We start from the raw sequence: 24,242 nt of genomic DNA, 5'->3' as shown, positions 1-24,242 counted from the left end.
TATCACAACGCCCCCCCCCCCCCCCCCCAGGATATCAGCCCTCCTGAGTATCCCTAATTATAACCGCTGAACCATCGTTGGCCGTGCCTTCAGTTGCCTCGGCCCAAAGCTCTGCAATTCCCTGTGTAAACCTCTCTTTCCTCTTTCAAGACGCTCCTTAAAACTTATCTCTTTGACCAAGCTTTTGATCACATGCCTTAATTTCTCCTCCTGTTAAAGTTTTGGTTCATAATATTCTTGTGAAGTGCCTTGGGACATTTTACGACATTAAAGGCGCTGTATAAATACATGTTGTTGTAGAGGTTGCAGGCTTACGAGTTGCTGCAGTGCATCTTTTAGATGGTGAGCACTGTAGCCATGTTGTGCCGGTGGTGGATGGGATGCCAATCAAGTGGTCAGCTTTGTTATGGATGGTGTTGAGCTTCTTGAATATTGCTGGAGCTGCACTCATCCAGATTAACACTCTATCACACTTCTGACTTGTGCCTTGTAGTTGGTGGACCTAGCAATCCTTTTGAGACATTTGTGTTGGTTGTATAAGACTCCAGAGATGAAAATGAATGAGAGGTGATCTCATTGAAACATAAGATTCTGAGGGGGATTGACAGGATAGATCCTGAGAGATTGTTTCCCCTGGCTGAAGAGTTCAGAACTAGGGGCCATAGTCTTAGGATAAGGGCCTCTTTTCTTCAGAGGTTTGTGAATCTTTTGAATTCTGTGTCCCATAAAGCTGTGAATGGTCAGTTATTGAGTATATTTATGACTGAGATAGCTTTTTGGACTCTTAAAGCAATCAAGGGATATGGGATCTTATTGAATGGCGGATCAGGCTCGAGGGGCTGTATAGCTTACTCATGCTCCTAATTATGTTCTTAAACTGTAATGGAAACAAGAGACTATGGATTCTTATCAAATCAGTGATTATTTATAGCGAGAGGGCTATCCTTATGAATGCCATTATGTGGGAGTTCCAAGAATATTGCTCATCCTGAACAGTGTTAAAACCAAGGTGGGTTTTCCTCTTATCTTTCAGAGACCACCACTTCAATCTTTGGAAGATTTGCCTTGCCACCCTCCTTATTGTTCAAGCTACCAGGATGTAACAATGGCTGGCCAACTACATTCACTTGCACTACCCCCTCACGTCAGAGTGGACTGCCTTTAGCAAATCTAGCCTTGGTTGAAGAGTTTATACCATTTCCTGGTTGAGGCTCTTCAGATGTAACCATTCAACAAAAAAATACACACATTTTCAGCATAAGGACCCTATAGTTTGTAACTATTGTTACTAATAGCTGGAACCATAGGGAATGGTGAATGCTGTCCCCATATTCTCTGTAGTTAACAATCATTAGTTTAAGTTAGACAGGATATATATTTAAAATATTTGTAATCTATGATCTAAATTTGTCATTAGCCATCAAATTATTGTAGAACTTGTGGCATTTTAGTAATGATATTTTGTTTTGCTTAGGAACCTTGAAAAGGATGCTGGAAGACGATGATGATATTTCAAATATGCAGGTGGCTGCAGCCCATGATGGGTAACCTGTAACTACCCCATTACTTATAATGGACATGATTACTGTATTAAACAAAGTGAAAAGGATGGGAAGTGTTATTGGATATTTAAGATTATGAATACTTAAACTTACATACTACATGGCAAATTTACTTTATTTCCATTTCTCAGCTCTGTTTTATTACTTCTGAGGAAGTGATGCTGGAACAGAGAAATCTTGCCCTTTCTTAAGAGATTCTGGTGCGTCAGGTTGTTCTCCTATGAAATTATACTGAAAATTCTGACCAGGAACAGAACATGAATTTTTGATGGATTTACAAGTCTTCATATGCTAATTATTTTACATTTTTACCAATTGCAGTTTTATGACCGTTAATAAAGTACGCATGTGCTAAGACATTGATGCACTTTTGATACTTGAATTTTGATTGTATGTGAGTTTGATAGGGAAATAATGCACTGTGTGCTTGATGTCAGACCCATACATGCAATTTATGTTACAAAGTGTTAATCTTTGTGTAATTTATTAAAACTTTCAATAAAAGTTTTTCTGATTAATTCCTCGTGAAGAACTCCATTTTATGCATCCAGTCCTGCTGTCACATAGCGTCTCATTTTTTGGTTCCATTAAATAATGCAGATTGTAGATCCCTAACATGTGTTCACAAACCACTAGGGAGCATTAGACGTTCTTGGCTATTAATGTATATAAAGATAATTTCGAGTAACAGTTTAATACACTGCCACACGCAATAAAAACTTTAGTTGAGGCAAATAGTCAATGATCTGTTCAGGCCCTAGCTTCTCCCAATCTTATCTCACTACAATCTTGGGTTAATTATTGTGCTTCATCTATTCTCCACTGCAAAATCAGCATAGGAAAAATCCCTTTATTTAACCCTCAATATTTGAGACCATTTTTATACACTTACTAAGTGTATCAACACTATAGAACTTTAAAAGATAACTAGTCCATAACAGTCCATTGGTGGAAGTGTGTCAGCTTCAAGTCTTCCAGCAACCGAGTTAGCTGATTGGAGATGAAAGATAGCCTCGCAGAAACTTCAATTAACATTCTTCTCTGCACGTGCCTGTTAATTGGTTATCATCAACATTAAAAATGTTGCATCTTTTCCAGGTTAATTAATGCATTCATCTATATCTGTAATATGTTTTGCTGCTACTGCGTACACCAACTCCAAACACGGTGGGGATACTAGTTGAGCTGAATGGCCGGTTTCAATTTTATAACTTCTATGTGCTTACATAACACTTGTAATGTATTCACACTACACATTTCAATAGTTTGATATTTTATTTGCCCTTTTGCACAAAAATGGTATTTAAATAAATACTGCATAAAATAAAAATGCATTAACCCAATACTAAATAAAATTACTGAAAGTATCCAGATTGCCAATAAAGCTACCATCTCCAGATCAAAAAACTGTACTTAAAAGCAGTCATAATTCAGAAAAACACAGGCTTTTTAAAAAGCATATGAACCAGACAAGCATAAGAGTAATTTGAGCCCAAAGATGGATTTTTGGCATTTGTCATAGGAAGTTTGTGACAAAAAGTAGTCAGTACAGTAAACAGAAGTGACAAAGTTGCTTTCTTGGTCCCATAAATAAGTGCCTAAACTACAAACTGACATTCAGTATATATCAATCTTTTACAGCATGTCTCACCACCCATAGTAGATAAAACATCCCCACATCAATAGTAAACAAAGTTTCTACAAATATTAACACTGATGCAGTAGTAGTACAAAACTAACATGGGGTGAAAATATACAATCTTTTGTAAAGCAAATTCCTTCAGAATATTAAATCTTACCGTAACTGCATCTTTTGCACTAGAATCTATCTTTCCTATTGGAAATATGACATATAGTGCTTCCTCTGACCAGTTTAAAAACTTTATACAATATATAGTCAAATCTACTTGTATGCACATTTCTCTCAAATTCCAGTTTTTCAGTACTTTTATAACTATCGTTACATTTATATTTTGATCACTTAACGATACGCAATGGAGATTATTAAACTAGACATTTCACCGTTGCATATTGAATTTATACAATATCTAAAAGAAAAGTTTTGGAAGTTAAAACTCTGATGAGGACTCTGTTAGGTAATGAGTGGCCCCTCTCGATGTGACTGGCCATAGTATCGTGACAATTTAAGACCATTACATTTATGGAGCCATTTCAACTAAAAATACAAATTTTACCAAATCATGGATCTACTAGCATTTAGTTCTGACTCCAGACAAAAATAAAAATTTGCTATCAACAAACAAAGCAGCTCCCATTTTGTATAGCAGACAAGTGTGATGCTACTCCCATAAACTAGCTGAAAACAGATTTATATTAGTCACTAGGGAAGAAATCGTTTTTGTATCTATCATGTTAATCTATAGACCAATACATCTGGAGATTACTGATGAGAAAAATCCTTGTGGGTAAAATATTAGTTAACACCTGTTGTATAAAGGTGATATTCCTTTGTATTGAAGTACATACAAATTTACCAGTTCAGCTTCATTTACATATTTAACCAAAACATGAAGATATTCTTTTGTAAACTAGATAAAATGTGTGCTTTGGATTTATCAACTTTAATTTGCACCATGAATTAAAAAACATTAGACAATGTTGACAGTCACATTTGATCTAGTCGTAATGCCTGAATTTAGTTACAGTGCAGTAACTATCTCAGAACATTGGAGTTACCTTTTGAGCTGCTTGTGGCTCTGAATACACATTCCTGTCACTGCAAGAGAGTTCCATATATATGGTTACACATATGCACAAAACTTCAACTTTTTTTTAAATAGCAATTGGGAACATCCACACAGCATAATTAAAATATCCACTTCAATTTGTAAAGTGCCCATAAGTGTCAATCTAAGATGCTGACACCATTATACTTGGAACTGATCAGGACTTCACTCTGAAGTTTTCTGCAACTTTGTATTTATGTAAAGTTGAATTGCTTCCAAGCAAAAGTAACAGTATAACTGCACCCTTATTTCAACATGGTACCCAGAGCAGCATTACAGGCACAATTACCAGTTAAGTCTCTTAACAGAAATAGAGGCAAAGAAATTTCCTGCTCCAAGTTCTAGATAAATACAAGACAAAGGTTTTGGATCCAGACAGAAGAAAATCCTTTGGTACAATTATCTCCATATCCAGTTTCTAAGTAAAAATATTCCTTTACAGATCTAGTGCTTTAGATTTACCCTTAAGCTAAAGTTTAATAATGTCAAGCGAACTATGCTGCAGTTTTCCCATCACCCATAAGACTGCTTAGTTTAAGAAACGCACATTATTAAATGTCAACTACATTCTCAGTATCACAAAGGCAGAAAAAAATTGCCATTCGTACCAGAATATACTACGTGCATCCTTGCAGTAATAGAATAGCAATGGATCAGAATAGCAGTTTACAGCTAGATCTCCAAGATATTCCTGGAAATAAAAATAAGCAAATTTCAGTCAAAAAATCTGCACTGCATGTACAGTTCCTCTGTAGCTTTATATCCAAATTTTTGATAGAAGGCTTCATTCTTTGGTAGACACTCTAATGTAATTTTGTAACAGTTGAGTTTCTTACTGAGAAGTGTGAGGGCTGCAACTAACCTATATTAATAGGACAGAGAAAAAAGCTACAGTTTAGTAACATTATTTATCTTCACTTGTATACAAAGAGGTAATATTTTTGCAGTGGACTCCAGGTAATATGGAGATCAACATGAAACAACCACAATATTACAGAAAATTCAAAAATACAATGCAAATATTTAGGATAACTAAACAATGAACTTTATTTCTGCTGTTAAAATGAAGTAAAATTTAATGTTTTCATTAGAAATACTATAAAGTTGTAGAGGTGGCTTAATTAATAAGGAAGTCACATACAAGAGGGATGGCATAAGAGGAATATCATGAGAAGCTAGTGTCTTTTGAGAAAATAAAGAGGTCATCTTAAGGTTGGCCAAGTGAAACATAAAAGAATTGTGCTACTTCATGAAAGCAATAGAATTCTGATGTGGTTGGCACATTGCAATAATCTATTCAAGAACCCATTAGCTGCCTCATGTACATCTGGAATTATACCCCAAGAAAAACAAGCGATCCTATAGTACCTCCTATGACTGCCAATCCTTCATGCATAAAACTAGTCTGTCAGGAGGCTCTATGACCATGGCTGTAATCACAGCCAAGTTCAATCTTACCATCAGTCATCTGCATCTCAAATGAAAGGAGCTTCACAGAAGTGATGTCTCACTGCTTACATAACTAATCTTCATGACATGTCTACGTATATTTACTTCATTTTTTTATTATATTGTGAGACTTCATGAACCACTTTTCAAAAACCCGCCAAATCCACCACTCATCACTGGCTGGTGGAGGCGCTGCTGCGTGTGTGCACTAGATTCTCCTCTGTCAAGTCATGGCTGTTCATCTCGACGACTCTTAGTTTTACCGAACAAATAGACCGGCGCTGCGTTTTTATGTATATACAATCCACGACAAATTAATCCAATGAAATAGTAAACTGCAAAAAATTCTGTATGTTACATAAAAAACCTTGCTTCATATCTGCACTGATCACCCAGTCTTTAAACGTTACAAATGGAAGGCAATAATTGGCAAATGTGAGTAATCGGTTCTTTTTAAAATAAAATTACATTTTATAATCAGTTTACGCTTTATATATTATAATATAAACCTACAAATGAGACACACTCAGAATCACTAGGACATTTATCCTGTCACTCTGGTTACGATTACATAATGCTGGTTCTATTACTGCAGTAGATTTTAAAATACATCATTGTAGGACTACATTTTCAAAATATTACTAACTACATATACAATACTATATAGATAGCAAAGATTACTCTGCAGACTCGAGCCACGTAGGCTTTCAGTACAATATGTAATCGATCAGTCATTTAATTTATTACGGACAATTTTACACTACATTTTGTGTATTTAAGATAGTATCTGACTACTATCTCAATTTATGCTTATGTTTATGCAATGTTTGTGTGTATGTTATGTGCCCTCTTTTATTCATGCGCGGTCCTTTTAAATTTGCACGTGCAGTGTCTTCCAGTGGCAGAAGCTGGTGAGCAGCCTGTGCGGGACCTCGAGATTGGTGTGCGACCATGCACCTTAGGACATTGGTGTGTACCCCTCAACAGCTCACCAGAACTTGCTAAATGGCCCTCCAGTCTAATTGCCCACCCCCGTGCTAGGGTGAGAGACATAATATTGTGAGTGGAAAAGCTTCGGGGAAGAGAAGGGGCCAATAATATAGGGAAGCATTTAGGAACCAATGCCATAGGAAAGAGTACAATAGAGGTCTTGAAAGGACAGTTTTAGTAGTTCTAGATTGAAGACCAAGGGTGGTAATCTCACTATTACTCCTGATGTCACACACTGTTCGGGAAAAAAAGATTAGGCACATCAATGGGCTCAATTATGACCAGGAGTTGCTCCGTTTATTTTGGAGTAACTTGGTTTTTCTGGCGTAACTTAAAAATCCCCATTTTCCCCAATTTGCACCAGTGTAACTGAGTTAGTTAACGATTTTTTTAGGTAAGTTTTTTTTTCTCAAAAGGGGGCATTACCAGCCACCGAAGCCAGTTCTGCCCATTTAGGCAACTTTGGCCAGCTAATAGTTACTCCATTTCTACTTAGGCCAGCGTATGTGGCCACTTCAGAAAACCCTTGCGGAGAGATAAAGAAATCGGCGCAGGCAGGTACATCGGAGGCCATTCAACCTGGGATAGAGGCGGGAAGCGGAGAGGACCTGCAGCTAAACCAACCAAGCCTTACTCTTAGTACTTTTTGTTTGCAAACATGGCTAAGAATTCAATAAAAAATAAAAAATTGAAGTCCTACCTTCATCTTCAAACTCGGCCTGGGAAAGCAGCGGGGGTGTGGGAGGCCACTCGGCCTGGGCTAGGGGCGGTTAGGAGAACTGATCATGCTCCTGCCTGCCGGTGATTTCTATCAGTTCTCCTGCCCGCGCCTAGCCCAACAAAGGAGGCAGAATAAATGCAGAAATTTTACCTAAAAGAGCCCAGCAACACAGGGAGGAAGAACATCGCTACCTTCTGCAAACGAGAGACCTACTGTTGTTGCAGACTCTCAGCGCTACTGCTCATGCGCGGACATCACCAGCGGACTCCACTGCGCATGTGCAGATGCCCTGGCACATTTTCCAGCGCAGAACGCAAGCTCCACCCCCGACTCGACTGGCCACGCTGCGCGACTGCAGTGAAGATGCCGGACAGCGGCAACATTTTTTTTCGGCGCAGCTCGGAACCTAGATAAGTGCCGCAACTCCAGTTACTGCGCCGAAAAATGGGCTCGGACAAAATTGAGGCCAACATGTGGCTTGAAGGATAGTGTAGATGGGAGGGTTTCACATTCTGGGACGGGGAATGCTGTACACCACAAGAAGGACCTTCCTTTGTAAAATGAGTAAGTAAAGTATTGGGGAGGATTAAAACTAAAGTCAAAGGGAGGAGCAAACAAAGCGAACATAGAAAGAAGGAAAGTAAACTGATGGAGGTAGAAAAGATACAGAAGCTATATATTATGGTACAGAAGGCTGAATATCTGTAGTGAATAAAGTAATAAAAGTCCTGAAAGTGGGGATAATTAAACACCTAGATAAGCTCATCCAAAGTCACTTTCAATACCAAAATACGAGAGTCAGATTTCCATACACTGACACTTACAGTTTCCCAAGTTGCTTTCCTCTGCATTCGTCTCTTACGATAACTTCTTCTATTCTTCCCCGCTAAGTTTGGAAAAAAAAGAGTTTAGTATCTTTGGCCCCAAGTTTCCACACGCGGCGAAAAAGGCGCACCTCAGAGCTGGGCGCCTGTTTTTCGCGCCGAAAAAAAAAGTGCGGTATTCTCGAGCTCCTTGGAGCAGCGCACAGGGGGCGGAGCCTACCACTCGCGCCGATTTTGTAAGTAGGAGGGGGCGGGTACAATTGAAATGAGGCTTCTTGGTGCCGGCAACCCTGCGCGTGCGCGTTGGAGCGTTCGCGCAGTCTGAAGTAAACATTGGCACTCGGCCATTTTTAAAAGTACTGCAGAAAAAGTGAAGATTTGTTTCTTGGATCCCTGCAAAGGCTTGTATTTTAATTTTCTTGATATTTCTGTGTGTGAGGGAGTGCTTTTAGCAGCACTGCTGAATAAATCACCTGCTGAAATCAGTGAGTTCAGCTTTTCACTGCTAAACTTGCAGAACCGGTGCCTGCAAATTAAGGACTGTGTGTTTGGAGAAATAAAAGTGCCAATTCAACTTTGCAATGGATCAACTTCCACCAAGAACAAAGAATTTCTTGCATGAGGAAGCAAACCATTGCATAATATGTGGTGCACCCATTCTGCAAATTTAAATATAAAGATGTCGATGTGGCTGCCTCTCCCTGTCCAAATGGCCTCAGTCAGTCCCCCTCACAGCTCGAAGGCTGCTGCTGTTCTTTCTTCGGCTCCCGGCCAGCCACTGACGCCGCTGCAATCCCATGGCCGAATGGCCTCAAGTCCATCTGGGTGCTGCATCTTCGCGAGGAATGAAGGCCTGCCTCAAGCACCGCAGCTCAGCTCGAAGGCTGCTTGCTGCCTGCCGTCGAGACGAGACACTGACGCCACACCGCTGCCTCAAGCACCGCAGCTCAGTTCGAAGGCTGCTTGCTGCCTGCTGCTGCCGTCGAGACACTGACGCCACACCGCTGCCTGAAAGGCCTGCCTGAAGCACTTTCACACAGGTAGGAACATGGTTTATTTAATCTTTTCTTTGCTTATAAATTTTTATTCAGGTTGGATTTATTTGTATAATATTTGTATAAGTATAACAAAGGATTGATTGTAGAATTTAATGACTTCCCTTCCCCCCCTCCCCCCCACCCCCCACCTCGTTCCCAACGTCTAATTTGTAACCTGCGCCTGATTTTTTAAAGTGTAGACAAGTTTTTTTCAAGCGTACAAAAATCTTCACTTGCTCCATTCTAAGTTAGTTTGGAGTACGTTTTCACTGTGGAAACTTTCAAATCAGGCGTCAGAGGCCGGACACGCCCCCTTTTGAAAAAAAAATTCTGTTCCAAAGTGAAACTGTTCTCCCTGATAGAACTGCAGAAAACTAAATGTGGAGAATTCCGATTTCTAAGATACTCCGTTCTACACCAGTTGCTCATAAAAATCAGGAGCAAATCATGTGGAAACTTGGGGCCAGTATATCTAGGCTTCATTTAATGTGAAAAATTTTAATGGTTAAATATCTACCTATTGACAATGGAATCATTCTAAACAATGATAATATATTTGCTCTATCCACAATTCAATCCCATTGTCAAACTTCTATCCTGTTCAGTTAGGCCAGCAGAACAAATTAAATTCACAGAATGTTTTATCAACAGCTATCAGCTCCAGAAATAAACTGGAAACTTAGAACCACAGCTCTAAAGCGGTGCAGGCTCGAAGGGCCGAATGGCCTACTCCTGCACCTATTTTCTATGTAAACAAAGCTGTAATATTACAATATCAGTTGAAGGCCTACCTTTGCACAAGTGTGTATTAGTTTATGTTCAATTATTAGCGTTGCTGTAGCAATGACCTGTCCAATTTCAGTGTCTTCAACAACAATGGCATAATAATCTCCAGTTTGCTTCATGTGCTCAAACTTTCCTGTGAAGTTTTAGAAAATGACAATCAAGAAATAGACATCAAGAAAACAAAGGCTTCTAAAGTAAATACACTATACTCTAGTTTTACCTTTGATCATTTATTCATTCTGAAAAGATTTATGCTATTATCTTTAGAGCATTAAAAACATGTTAAACCACCTCAGAAAACTTTTTTAAAAAGCTTTTTATTCTTCTGTTTTCCCAGTTGGGTCCTCCTACATTATCCATGGAGATGATGGCATACAGACAACCTGCTTCGGGCAGACCACTAACACACCCCAAAATCAGTGACTAGGTGCACATAGGTAGCCTGGGATTGACTATTGTTTGAGCTTTCCTTCTCTTCTGCCCAGTTATGACAAGGAAAATGCAGATGCAGAGCATTATCCTCCTAACTACATTCATTTACACATTGTGCCATTTCATTGAGTGGAGATAATCACAATGACAACATTGTACAAGTTACCTGCCAATTCGAGAACGAGAGCGAGAGACAGACAGATGGTAAGCAGAAAGCATGATGCATGTGAAGAGAGAGAAGAATGAGAGAGCACAAAGAATGCAGGATTATGGGGGAGAGAAAGGAAAGAGAGCGGGGGAGAGAGAGAGAGAGGGCACGGGGGTGATGGAAAGAGAGAGAGAGAGAGGAGGGGTGGGGGGATGAAGGAGAGAGAGAGAGCGGGCGGTGAAGGGGAGAGAGAGGGCAGGCGGTCATGGAGGGCAGGCAGTGATGGAGAGGAGAGAGGGCGGGCGGTGATGGAGAGAGAACAAGGGGGTGAGGGTGAAGGAGTGAGAGAGGGCAGGGAATGAAGGGCAGAGAGAGAGAGAGAGAGAGAGCGCGCGAGTGCAGGAGTGAAGGAGAGAGAGAGGGAGGATGTTGGGTGAAGGAGAGGAACAGAGAGACATATAAAGAGGGGGATGGAAGGGGAGAGAGAGACGGGGAGGGCGAGTGCTGGAAGAAGAGGGGGGGGTGGGGAAAGAGAGAGGGAGTGGGGCACAGAGGAAGGGGTGGGAAGAGAGAGGCGGGGCAGAGAAGGGAAAGAGGGCGCAGGCGGAAGAGAGAGGGGCTCGGGCAGAAGAGAGAGGGCTGGAGTGGAGGCAGGGAAGGGGGACCGAGGGGAGTGGGACGTGGGGGGGTCGGCGGGGAGTGGGGCGCGTGGGGCTGTGCAGAGGGGGAGGCCTGGGGGCACATGGAGGGGGGTGGGGGTGGGTAAAGTAGGGGGTAAAGAAAGAGAACACGCAAGAAATGCATTTTTCATCTGCCATGTGACTGGCTATTTCACCAGTCTGTCTATGTCTTCTCACTATATGAGTCTCCTCACTATATACCGCATTTCCCAGTTTTGTGACATCTGCAAACATTGAAATTATGTCCTTTATACCCAAGTCCTGGTCACTGCTATATATCAAAAAGAGCAGTGGTTCTAAAACTGACCCTTGGGGGACACCACAGTGTATTTCTTCCAGTCTGAAGAACAACTATTAACCACTACTCTCTGCTTTCTGTCTCTTAGCCAATTTTGTATCCACGCTGCCACTATCCCTTTAATCTCATGGATTTCAATTTTGTTAACATGTCTATTATGTGGCACTTTATCAAACGGCTTTTGAAAGTCTATATACACATTAACTGCACTACCCTCATCAATCCTTTGTTTCTTCATCAAATAACTCACTCCCTTAATCCTCAATTTAGTGGGTCCTTCAAGGCCCAGAGATCATTAAAAGGCATCAAGTACAATGACAGACCTGGCAGTGAGAAATCAATCTTTTAACTACAAGAAACTTTTTTGGGGGGGCATTCATGTAGTTCATGCAGAGAAGCCTTTCTGACAATGTTTCTTCTTGTTCTTGAAGCAAGAGTATGAAAGAAAATTAAAAGCAAGTTTCTTCACATTTTGAAATGAAATATACATAAACATAGCATTATCACTACATTAACAATCTAGGCAGAAAAGCTGCTTAACAGTTTGAAGTAAAATGCAGGATAATATTTGAAAGTGCTAGTCGACTTACTTATAAACTGTTCAGGTGCAACTTCACCTACTTTTGTTAACTGTGCGAGTACCTTAAAAAGACCTGTTTAAAAATTAGAATTAAATGAGTTACATCAGCATAATCAAATGCTTTTGGTGCACGTGAGTTCTAGACATAATGTTGTAGATTGCGACTTTGTGATTGTGTAAAACAGGTGATTGTAGGTCGGCAGCCCATTTTACATCTCTCCCGATTTTTATTTCTATTGAGCACCTGTTTACACTATCGTGCCAAGTCAAGATCTACCCCAATCTGATTTAGACTTAATGTACAATATCCTTAAAAAAGCAGAGCTGTGCTTGGCTGGGTTTCATTTATTTACAATTCCCTACTAAAAACATAATTGTGCTGGAACAGGAAAGGATTTTGTTGCTGTTTATTAGTACCTGTAGCTAAGCTCTGTTTAAGACATTCCTTCTACCAAACACTAGGTTGGGTGTCAAGATAGAGGAGTTGGGACTTGGGAGTACAGAGTATTCAGTAGAAGAGTTTAGATGGCCAGAATGGCATTTCGCGGCCCTGATGTCATTTATTCTCAAACAATAATGATCAGCAACATACACGTTTTAAGAATCAGCACTGATCCAGCTTGTCAAATGAAATTTAAAAAAGAAAAGTCTCCTGCTCATCTTCAAATAGGTGAGCACCTGAGAGGGCAGCCATTTTGCACACAGCAAGATCTCATAAGCAGCAATGTTGACTGACCAGTTAAAATGCATACAGATATAGATACTACTAACCTAGGACTCAATATCAATGTTTTATGTTTTTTCCAGTCAATTTTCATATTGTCAGATTAGAATACAAATTTTCATATCATAATTATCTTTTTTTTTTAAACTGTAAGAACTATATTTAAATTCAAAGACTGATGGAATGAAAGATATCTCTCTTTGTAAGTTTCTTTAGTGAAAGGAATTCCTCAACCCAGTTTAGAGCATTCACAGCATAAAACTGCCCATAACTTGGCACTAGGTTGAAAGAGGCTTGTGTGGAAAGAGGGAAAATTCACACAAGTGCTGTAGAAATTGAACAACAAATAATGAATAGCTGGGAAGAAGTATAAGAAAATAAAGATGACTACTAGGTGGATGGATAAATGCCAAAACTAGCTATAGCCCTGGAGTTTTCTTACCTAATGAACATCTAAGAACATGCTTTGGACTGACACTGCACTGGCGATACGAGAACACTGCGACAGGTTGAACCTTCCTTGTTAGAACTCCCTTATCTGGAACCACCCTTCGTCTAGAACCATTCCCGACCACAGGGTGGCGCATGTGCAGAGCTCCGACATGAACAAATTAAAGAAGTCCTTCCTCGCTGCCGACTCTCACAATCGCTGGCCTGACACCGCGATTCACCGCCCCCCACCCCCCTCCCTACCCCCCATTATCTCTCTGCTGCACTCTCAGCCCCAATATCCCCTTGCTCAGTACCTGTACCATCCAATTTAACGTGACCACCCCTCGTCCAGAAAAATCCCTTATCCAGAACAGGCCAGGTCCCAAGTGTTCCAGATAAGGGAGGTTCAATCTGTATAACAACTTCACTCCCTGCTCTGCATGTACCTAAACTATATACTCTATTCTAGAATTGAAGCAAGAACCAATGGGACCATGTGGATTGGACATTCAAATTAGCTACTGGGAGTTAGTGGAGAAAGGCTGCATGTAAATTTCTTTTGATTACTACATAGACATTGCATCATGTTTCAAAGAATTAAGCATACAAACTTGAAAGTGTAAGTGCAGGCAAAACAATGCAAGAATGAGAAAATAATCAGAATACTTGCACGTTTAAATCCAAAACTAGGGTCTTAAATCTAAACAAAGGAAACTATGTAGATATAAGGGGCGAGTTGGCGAAGATAGATTGAGAAATGACATTAAAAGCTATGAAAGTAGACAAGCAATGGCTAGCATTTTAAAAATTAATACATTATTTTCAACAAACATACATTCTTTTAAGGCACAAAAACCCCACAGGTCCAACCGTGGCTCACAAGAGAAGTTAAAGATTGTATTAAATTAAAGGAAGAGACTTATAAAGTTGCCAAAAAGAGCAGTAAGCCTGAGGATTGGGAGGATTTTAGAATTCAACAAAGGAGGACCAAGAAATTGATTGGGAAAGGGAAAATAGAATATGAGAGTAAACTAGCGAGAGATATAAAACCAGACGGTAAAAGCTTCTATAGGTATGTAAAAAGGAAAAGATTAGCGAAAGTAAATGTGGGTCCCTTACAGGCTGAGACAGGAGAAATTAGAATGGGAATAAGGAAATGGCAGAGCAATTAAACAAATACATTGTGTCTGTCTTCACGGAAGACACAAAAAGCCTCTCAGAAATAGTGGAGAACCAAGGGTCTAGGAATTGAAAGAAATTAGTATTAGGCAAAAAAAAAAAATAGTACTGGAGAAATTAATGGGACTGAAAGCCAATAAATCCCCTGGACCTGATGGCCTACATCCTAGGGTTTTGAAAGAGGTGGCTATAGAGATAGTGGATGCACTGGTCGTCATCTTCCAAAATTCCATAGATTCTAGAACAGTTCCCACAGATTGGAAGGTAGCTAAAGTAACCTCACTATATAAGAAAGGAGGGAGAGAGAAAATGGGGAACTACAGACCAATTAGCCTGACATCAGTCGCAGGGAAAATGTGAGAATCTATTATTAAAGGACGTGGTAACAGGGCTCTGAGAAAATAATAATAGGGTTGGGCAGAGTCAACATGGATTTATGAAAGAGAAATCATGTTTGACAAATCTGTTAAGGGTTTTTTGAGGTTGTAACTGATAGAATAGATCAGGGGGGACCAATGGATGTGGTGTATTTGGATTTTCAGAAGGCACACAAGAGGTTATTAAACAAAATTAGGGCTCATGAGATTGGGGGTAATATTCTAGCATGGATTGAGAATTGGTTAACAGACAGAAAAAGAGAGTAGGAATAAACGGGTCGTTTTCGGGTTGGCAGGCTGTAACTAATGGGGTGCCGCAAGGATCGGTGCTTGGGCCCCAGCTATTCACAATTTATTTCAATGATTTGGATGAGGGGACCAAATGTAATATATTCAAGTTTGCTGATGATACAAAGCTAGGTGGGAATGTAAGTTGTGAGGAGGATGCAAAGATTCTTCAAGGGGATTATAGCCAGGCTAAGAACATGGCAAATGGAATATAATGTGGAGAACCGTGAAGTTATCCACTTTGGTAGGAAAAATAGAAAAGCAGAGTATTTTTTAAATGGTGAGAGATTGGGAAATGTTGGTGTTCTAAGGGTGTCCTTGTACACGAATCACTGAAAGTTTACATGCAGATACAGCAAGCTATTAAGAAAGCAAATGGTATGTTGGCCTTTATTACAAGAGGATTTGAGTATAAGAGTAAAGAGATCTTATTGCAATTATATAGGACCCTGGTGAGACCACACCTGGAGACAATTTTGATCTCCTTACCTAAGGAAGTATATATATTTGCTATAGAGGGAGTGCAACAAAGGTTCACCAGACTGATTCCTGGGATGGGGGCGGATTATCCTATGAGGAGAGATTGAGCAGACTAGGCCAAAATTCTCTAGAGTTTAGACAAATGAGAGGTGATCTCATTAAAACATACAAAATTCTTACAGGGCTTGACAAGGTAGGTGTAGAGAGGATGTTTTCTCTGGCTGGGGAGTCTAGAACCAGGGGTCACAGTCTCAAAATAAGGGGTCGGCCATTTAGGACTGAGATGAGGAGAAACTTCTTCACTCAGAGGATGGTGAATCTTTGGAATTCTCTACCCCAAAGGGCTGTGGAGGCTCAGTCATTGAGTATAATCAAGACAGAGATCGATAGATTTTTGAATATTAAGGGGATCATGGGATATGGGGACAGTGCAGGAGTGTGGAGTTGAGGTAGAAGATCAGCCATGATCTTATTGAATGGTGGAGCAGGCTAGAAAGACCAAATGGCCTACTCCTGCTTCTAATTCTTATGTTCTTATTTAACAGAAAAAAATTGCTTTCTCACATAAATACATTCAACAAAAATGCAAAAGTCTGCTATACAAAGTGATTCCAAAAATTAATTAGACTAAAATGGAGTGAAAATTGTCCAACAGCAATTTAAAATTTTAAGTTCTTCAATAGATTTTGTTTAAAAGTTGAACATTTCAGTAAATGTTAAATTCATAAACTTAGTCAGTATTAACATATATCTGTTAATCCCCCATGGATTACAGTTCAAACAGTACCTCTGTTGAAGTCAGCAGTACAGAGAGGCCTCATAACTAGTCCATCCCCTGGGTTCAAAGGGGAAATTTCAGGCGAGAATTTCACCATATTCTGGCTCCAGTCCAGATCACTTAACATGATGGGATCAAACAAGGGTGTATCATCAAGAATCATGGCAGGAGGAGCACACAATCAATACACTGTTTAAGAAAAAATGGAAAATGCTTTAAAAACCCAAATCAAAGATATATTTTTACTTATTTAGATTAATGCAAGACCTAAAAATAGTCAAGAGAAATATAATGTGATTTTTAAAAATTTGGTTACTGCAAGTATGATCAAATTGTGTACTAATAAATTTTCAAAGTAAACTAAATTTGAGTGACGGTTACTAAACAATAGCACATTACTGGTCAATCATCATATTTTGGAGCACTGCAACAATACATCATCATTTGCCTGCTGAGTTTATTAAATAACTCATAACAATCATCAAAATCATAGAAACTTACAGCACAGAGGAGGCCATTTGGCCCTTCGTGCCTGTGCTGGTTCTTTGAAAGAGCAGTCGTGCTTAGTCCCACATTCCTGCTTTTTGTCCGTAACCCTGCAAGTTCCTCATCGTTAAGTACCTGTCCAACTCCCTTTTAAAATGATTTATGGTATCAGCTTCCACCATCTTTTCAGGTAGAGTGATTCCAACAACTGAGATTTTATTTCCTCATCGCCCCTCTAGATCTTTTGCCAATGATTTCTATGACCTCTAGTTATTGACCAATTTGCCATGGGGAATAATTTATTTCCATCTACACTATCAAAACATCATCTTGAAATCCTCTAGATCACTTATTAACCTTCTCTGTTCCAAAGAGACCAGTCCGAATTTTTCCAACTTCTCCTCATAACTCAAGTCCCTCATCCCTGGAAACATCCTGGTAAACCTCCTCTGCACCATTTCTAAGGCCTTTACAGTTTTCCTGAGGTATGGTGCCCAAAACTGTCCACAATACTCCAGCTGAGGCCTAACCAGTGATTTATAAAGTTTTAGCATGAACTCTTTACTTTTATATTCTATTCCTCTATTGATAAACCCAGGTAACACATATGCTTTTTAAACCACCTTATCAACTTGCCCTGCCACCTTTAAGGATTTTGTATATATAGACATCAAGGTCTCTCTGCTCATCTACTTTTCAAAATCATGCCATTTACAATATACTGTCCTCCAAATCTGCATCACTTCACACTTCTCCGCATTGAACTCCATCTGCCATGCTTCTGCCCATTTCACCATCCTGTCTGTCATCCTGAAGCTTATAACTATCCTCATCATGATCTACTACTTTGCCAAGTTTCGTATCATCTGCAAACTTTATAATGCTGCTCCCTACACCCGAGTCTAAGTCGTTCATAAAAATTGCAAAGAGTAATGAACCCAAAACTGAACCTTGGGGAATAGCACTGCAAATAAACATAACGGGGGAGAAATTGCGCATATTTTGTCACCGATATTTTGCCTTTTTTGCCAATAAAAGATACTTGCCTAAATTGGCCAAAGTTAACAACTAGCAGTTCAGAAATATCGCCAAAAAGCAGATCGACCACGTGCAACACCAAAAAAAAGTCAACTGCTTAAAATTGGCCATTCGGCAAACCTGTACTCGGTGAAAAAACACCACCTGAGAAAAGCCTGCGTTGAAGCCCCAGAAACAGTAATACGGTGCAATTTTTTTGGTATGTTTTCTCTCCTCCCAGGGTCTGTATTTTTGGCGGAGATAGGCCTCGGGCTAAAGTTGGCAAGGACTGCTGTTTCCACCGCGAATCCTCGTGCAACGCTGATTTTTACCATCGGGCGCATTTATTTGGCAATTTTACCCCCTTAAAAAATTGCGAAGTTTTTAGTGGTATTTTTTCTGAAAAATGACGGGAAAAAAATGATAGCCAAAAACTGAATTTCTAGCCCTAACAGTTCAATCAGCTAACTCAAAACATCCGCATCTCCTTTCACTTTTTAAAAGTTATATTTTATAAATTTCTGTTGCTGATTTAAACATGGTTGAACTTCATTCAAATCTTTCCAAGTTCAAGTCAACATGGACTCCATTCCAGAGGAACTCTGCGTGAATTAATACCAACAAAAAAATTACAATTCCCCCAGAGCGTCTCTAAATGTACAGATTGCTTTTGGTTTGACATTTCATTTAATTTTTAGTCCCTGCGTTTAGGGCCTTCAGCAGCACTTTTCCCTAATTGAAAGAACAGGGAAGCAAGTCAGTCCCAAACATAGAGTAGTACAGCACAGAAGGAAGCCATTCGGCCCATTAAATCTGCATTGGCTCTTCTGAACAGCAACCCAGTTAGTCCCACTTTCCCTGCTCTTTCCCCATATCATGCAATTTTTTGGCCTTCCAAATGTTTATCCAATTCCTTTTTGAAAGCTACTATTGAATCTGTATCCATATCCTATCAGGTAAGGCATTCCAAATCCTAACCACTCGTTGCGTAAAAAGTTTTTCCTCATGTCGCCTCTGGTTCTTTTGCCAGTCACCGCAAATCTGTACCCTCTTGTTATCGACCCTTCAGCCATTGGAAACAGTTTCTCTAAATTTATTCCAGGTAAACCCTTCATAATCTTAAACAACCCCAGCTTCTCCAGTCTATCCATGTAACTGTACTCCCTCATCCTTAATAGTATAGTAAATCTCTTCTGTATCTTCTCCAAAGCCTTCACATCTTATCTAAAGTGTGGTGCCCACAGTTGGACACAATACTCCAGCTGGGGCCAAATTAGCATTTTATATAGATTTAACATAACTTCCTGGCTTCTGTACTCTATGTCTCTATTTATAAAGCCCAGGATCCCATAAGCTTTATTAACTGGCCTTACCACATTCAAAGACCCCCAGGTCTCTGTTCTTGCACCTCTTTTACAATTTGTATTGTCTCGTCTCATTCTTCCTACCAAAATGCATCATGTTACACTTTTCGGTATTGAATTTCATCTGACACGTGTCTGCACATTCCACCAGCCTGTCTATGTCCTCTTGAAGTCTATTACTATCTTCCTCACTGTTTACTACACTTCCAAGTTTCGGCAGTCAGTATCACAGTTCCTTTAGGCGAGTTAGTGGTGTGCAAGACAAGCAACTCTTTCTCCTCTCCTCCCTCCACCAACTTACTATATCCTTGTGGGGAAGTATCTAACTTCTGTCGTGCCTTTGCCCACCCCTCCAACCCCACCCCCCAAATGCAGCACATCAGAGCACCATCCCCACAGTCACTGTACCACTAATAGCGTATATTTTTGAATAAGCAATACCAGATACTATCCAGAAATAGGGCTTTTTGATGCAGAACTTCACAATATCACTTTAGGAGGAAAAATGTCCATAAAAGTCTAGACACCTCCTATTTTCTCATGTGACTTCTAAAAATATAGGTCAGGCAGGACAATAACAAATTCGTATCTCCTTACACACTGAAAGTAGTCTTTTATCCTCCCACTTTTGCATTGGTATCCATGCTCAAGTGCATAAATGGCTGAAATCCAAAGCAGTGTAAATATTAATGACTGGCATCTAAAGAGAATCTATTGCTATAACTTTAGGTAGTACCCTGTAATATAAAAGGCATCATTTTGCAACTTGTGGTGTTGGTGCTGTAATCCAGGCTCAGTGACAAAATTTTTTGTCTGATATTTAACATGACTCCTTCAATTCTGCCATGGTATACAAGGGGTTTAAAACGAAGCACAAATCATATCCAGCTTAACTGGATGCATTTGCTAAAGTTTGTCTGTACCTGGCATATGTGAGAAAGACCAAACTACTTGATTCAAATACAAATGCATTGTGGGATTTATTCAAATATACGTTGGCAGCTTTCTATAAACTTTATCAGTTACTTAAACCTGCTGCCCTCAGTCACATTTTTGAAGGTATTCATCAACCAGACTTGTTCAAATTGGAAAGTCTGGCTGTGGCCTTCAAAGTCATAAGAACATAAGAAATAGGAGCAGGAGTAGGCCATTTGGCCCCTAGAGCCTGCTCCGCCATTTAATAAGATCATGGCTGATCTGATCTTGGGCTCAGCTCCACCCCTGCCCACTCCCTATAACCCTTCACTCCCTTATTGTTCAAAAATCTGTTTATCTCCACCTTAAATAAAGTCAGGCAAAAACGTTTCCGTAGATGGTGAGAAAACGAAAGGAACTACTACATAAGAATATTAGTTATATCAAAATTTAGCGCAGCAGCCTCAAACTATTTCTTTTCTACCACTTGAGGAGCCAGTAAAGTTTAATAACTACTGTAGAAATATGTTACTGCTGCTCTTGGCTTGTGCTATTACGGTTTAATAAATGTGTTTGGTTATTTAAGTCGAAACCTAGTGCGGTGTTGCCCTGTCACCTTCCTTTTGATTACTTATTGGCGAGTCACAAACAATCCAATCTCACAAACTAGAAATTTGGATAAAAACGTCTCACAACAGCTGGTGTACAGAACTATGTCAATATTATATGATTGTGTAACTCCAAAGTATACAAAAGCCATGTAACTAAATCTATTTCACATTCTTCTTCATATCTGGATTATGATTAGTGTTTGCTGTACATAAAAAAATTATAATTACACCACCTGTATGTAACAAATATCCTTTTCAGGGCGATGGCATATTATTGCATAATGTGGAATAAATGTGAGCTGCTTTTAACCTTTGTTAGTGCTTGATGCTGACATCAGGTGTAAAGAGAAAGTGCTTCATTTCCCAACAAAGAAAGCCCTCTCACATTTTGTTTTTAGAAATTTGGTTCCCATAGGTTTCTAAACTACAGCTCTTGGCACATCTTGGCAAGTACAATTATAAACACAATGGAAACTGTTAAAATGTTATACTATATCTTATTTACTTGACATCCTAACTTCACCATTTATAGGATATCGATTTCACACAGTTGAAAAGTGGACTAATAATTGGAGGATGTGAAAATGAGAACACATAACTCACACACACTAACAGGTCTTTCACACTCACGAAAAAAGTGACATAAAATCACCAATGGCTGATTTCCAACATTTTTGCCTTTTCCAATTTTCTCTTGCTTTTTCTTCCATTGAAGGTTATGATTCCACATGTGGCAGCAATTTTCCACGGCTTCTTCCAAGTGGCTGTTTATGTGCAAGCTTAGATAATGAGTGCCAGTGGGCTATTCCAGTGTGGCGCATGTCAGACTTTAGCCCAATGCTGTCCTGTCCCAACGTCAATACCTGCACACTTTCCACTAGGAGTTAATGGACAGTGATCAGGAATGAGAACTTTGGCTTAATTTTCCTCATTCTGAACCCTGATATGCTGAGCCATATGTACTACCAGCAGCACTTCCATTCTCTATCTCGATCTCTGAATCACAAAAAAAGTCTAATTACTGAGCAACTGATAGGTACTTTTCTTTTTTTTTTTAAAAAGGTGATATTAAAAATATGCAAGCAAAAATTAATCATAATGTAACTAAATGCCTTTAAGTCATCCCCTGTAAATCCTATTAAGCTGAATGCCAAAGTGAAACTGCAGATACTATACATTAGGTATGATAGGATAGGAAATTGTTTTATTAATGATAATTTACTTTAAAATGCAAATACACTGAACTTGTGTGAGAGATTCCCATGTATAATCACCATTAGGAATCAGTATTGTGTGTGAGAAATGTATGACAAATGCTGTTGCATATAAATACAAATAAATGTTCAGCAGCAGTTGTGTTCCAGAATTCACAAAGCAAAACATGCAATTCCTGCCACAACTGGTACAAAATAAATAGCAACTTTCACAAAGTTCCAACAGAGCGCTGACATTATAATATATACTATGCTATTACTTCCCAGTAATCCAGATTATTACAAATTGCGTAATTATACTAGTTGTTAATCCTTCAGTGTGAACATCATTGTACACCAGATAAACATAACACATTGCTGTAAACTCCTACAAAATACCTTTCAAACTAAGAGCCACACTAGCTGTGAATTATCGTTGTAAACTATAATCAATCAGTGAGTGGGTGTGCACAGGATTTTGCAATACTACAGCTAATTAAAAGATTAATATGGATCTCAGAGACATTACCATGAGCCCACAGCAATAGAATCTCCAGAACCTTACCAGTGACCAAATCACAGGTATTTCTTTGCCTGAGCAAATCATCAATTAATTCATACCTACAATGACCGAGTTACAAGTATTTGCACGTGAATAAATGCACCATCACCACCAAAATCCCAGTGCCTATATAGTACAATTTCTTGCAATTGAAAGGAAAACATAAAAGTGGGGTAAGACTCTTATTTATAAATCACATGCAATTTTATATTTTTTTAAAACAATAAATAGAAGCAAATTCTCACAAACCAGACACCATCCATTTGCACTACGATGAACTAACTGGGTAACAATCCTGTCCTGGGACCAAACATAAACTTAAACAATTTGAGATGGGCCACTGTCTGCTAGGGTCACTCACACTGAGATAGGGCATTGTCTGCTGGTCATTCACAGCTGGCTTCAAAAACTGAGATGGGGCACTGTCTGCTGGTCACTCACACACTGAGATGGGGAACTGTCTGCTGGGATCACTCACAAATCAAATGGGGCATTGTCTGCCGGGGTCACTTACACTGAGAAGGGGTATTGTCTGCTGGATCACTCACACACTGAGATGGGGCACTGTCTGCTGGGGTCACTCACGCTGGGATGGGGCACTGTCTGCTGGTCATTCACAGCTGGGGTCACACTGAGATGGGGCACTGTTTGCTGGGATCACTCACAATGAGATGGGGCACTGTCTGCTGGGGTCACTTACACTGAGATGGGACATTGTCTGCTGGAGTCATTCACTGAGATGGGTCACTCAGACACTGAGATGGGGCACTGTCTGCTGGTCACACATACGGAGATGGGACGCTGTCTGCTGGGGTCACTCACACTTTGCTGAAACCCATCGCCCGGGCCAACTGTTAGAGCAACTTTGTGTAACCCGGACAGGAGGCTCCCTGGCAGGGGTCACTGGCCCATCGGCAAGGCCTTGCAGCGACTAACCCTCAGACGGACGGCTGGGGGTGGGTGCCGGCCCTTTAAATGAAGCGACAGGGGGTACGGGGAGCGGGCAGTGCGCGGTACTCACCCACAGAGGGAAGTTTCACCGGCTCTAGTTTCCGGACTGAAGCTGCACGAACCGGCCTCCACTGACGTGGCACCAGACGGAAGCACGCATTGGCGCGATGACGTGCGGACAGAGGCCGCAGTGTTGGGCACACTGGCAGCATCGCTTCTGTCACTTGGAGTCAAATAAAGGTTTGCAACCGTCACCAAGCCTGGCCAGTAAAATGAACCGGTTCGCCAATGAGGCGGCCCGACAGGATTGAACTAGCGACATGCAACCATGGTAAATGTCACAAGAGTTTCATTCTGACGGTTTCTATGGCTGACAGAACCAGCCGACTTGGAGAATTTATCAGAGAGGCGATGGCAAGTCCACAGTTTCCCATCGTCTATTTCATTCTCCAAACCCAGTATCATTTTGTTGCTGCATCACCGACTGTTATAAAATATATTTATTTAAAATATAAGATTACTTACCTTTTCGAACATAAAATAATTCCTTTCCCTCTATTTCAAGCGGCATTATTTGTTTTGATCAACTGGGTGTCCAACATGCACACTGTTTCAATAGTTTCCAAACCAA

The 24,242-nt window shown here is 40.0% G+C and overlaps 2 protein-coding genes across 10 annotated transcripts in view; one reads left to right on the top strand and one right to left on the bottom strand.

Annotated features, from left to right (window-relative positions):
- Positions 1-2,080, top strand: part of styx (serine/threonine/tyrosine interacting protein) — a 41,421-nt gene extending 39,341 nt beyond the window's left edge. For all 3 annotated transcript variants that reach the window (XM_070879204.1, XM_070879205.1, XM_070879206.1), the window contains one exon: positions 1,475-2,080. In XM_070879204.1, coding sequence (XP_070735305.1) covers positions 1,475-1,548 — 74 coding nt within the window. In that variant the 3' untranslated portion in view covers positions 1,549-2,080. The remainder of the gene's footprint in view (positions 1-1,474) is intronic.
- Positions 2,081-2,832: 752 nt separating this feature from the next.
- gnpnat1 (glucosamine-phosphate N-acetyltransferase 1) lies at positions 2,833-23,787 on the bottom strand. 7 transcript variants are annotated; one of them, XM_070877486.1, is made up of 7 exons: positions 23,682-23,703; positions 21,536-21,782; positions 16,522-16,701; positions 12,265-12,327; positions 10,122-10,249; positions 8,294-8,355; positions 2,833-5,171 (listed from the first exon to the last, which is right to left on the bottom strand). In XM_070877486.1, exons 3-7 carry the CDS (start codon positions 16,673-16,675, stop codon positions 5,024-5,026), a joined length of 555 nt encoding a protein of 184 aa, XP_070733587.1. In that variant the 5' UTR covers positions 16,676-16,701; positions 21,536-21,782; positions 23,682-23,703; the 3' UTR covers positions 2,833-5,023. The 7 variants fall into 7 exon arrangements, with proteins under 7 accessions (XP_070733587.1, XP_070733586.1, XP_070733588.1 ...); XM_070877485.1 differs by lacking the exon at positions 23,682-23,703 and adding an exon at positions 23,361-23,617; XM_070877487.1 differs by lacking the exons at positions 21,536-21,782; positions 23,682-23,703 and adding exons at positions 19,977-20,041; positions 23,361-23,617.
- Positions 23,788-24,242: the final 455 nt, after the last annotated feature.

The sequence above is a fragment of the Pristiophorus japonicus genome, chromosome 4 (assembly GCF_044704955.1).
Source record: "Pristiophorus japonicus isolate sPriJap1 chromosome 4, sPriJap1.hap1, whole genome shotgun sequence".
NCBI classification, from domain to species: Eukaryota; Metazoa; Chordata; class Chondrichthyes; family Pristiophoridae; genus Pristiophorus; species Pristiophorus japonicus.
This window is presented reverse-complemented; position numbering and strand designations above follow the sequence as displayed.

Coding starts and splice junctions, on each gene's coding strand:
- gnpnat1 (XM_070877484.1), bottom strand. CDS start 16,675: ATGATTCTTGATGATACACCCTTGTTTGATCCCATCATGTTAAGTGAT. Junction 8,356..10,121: donor TAATACACACTTGTGCAAAG/GTAGGCCTTCAA, acceptor TTCCAAACTTAG/CGGGGAAGAATAGAAGAAGT. Junction 5,172..8,293: donor GGAAAGCAACTTGGGAAACT/GTAAGTGTCAGT, acceptor CTATTAATATAG/GTTAGTTGCAGCCCTCACAC.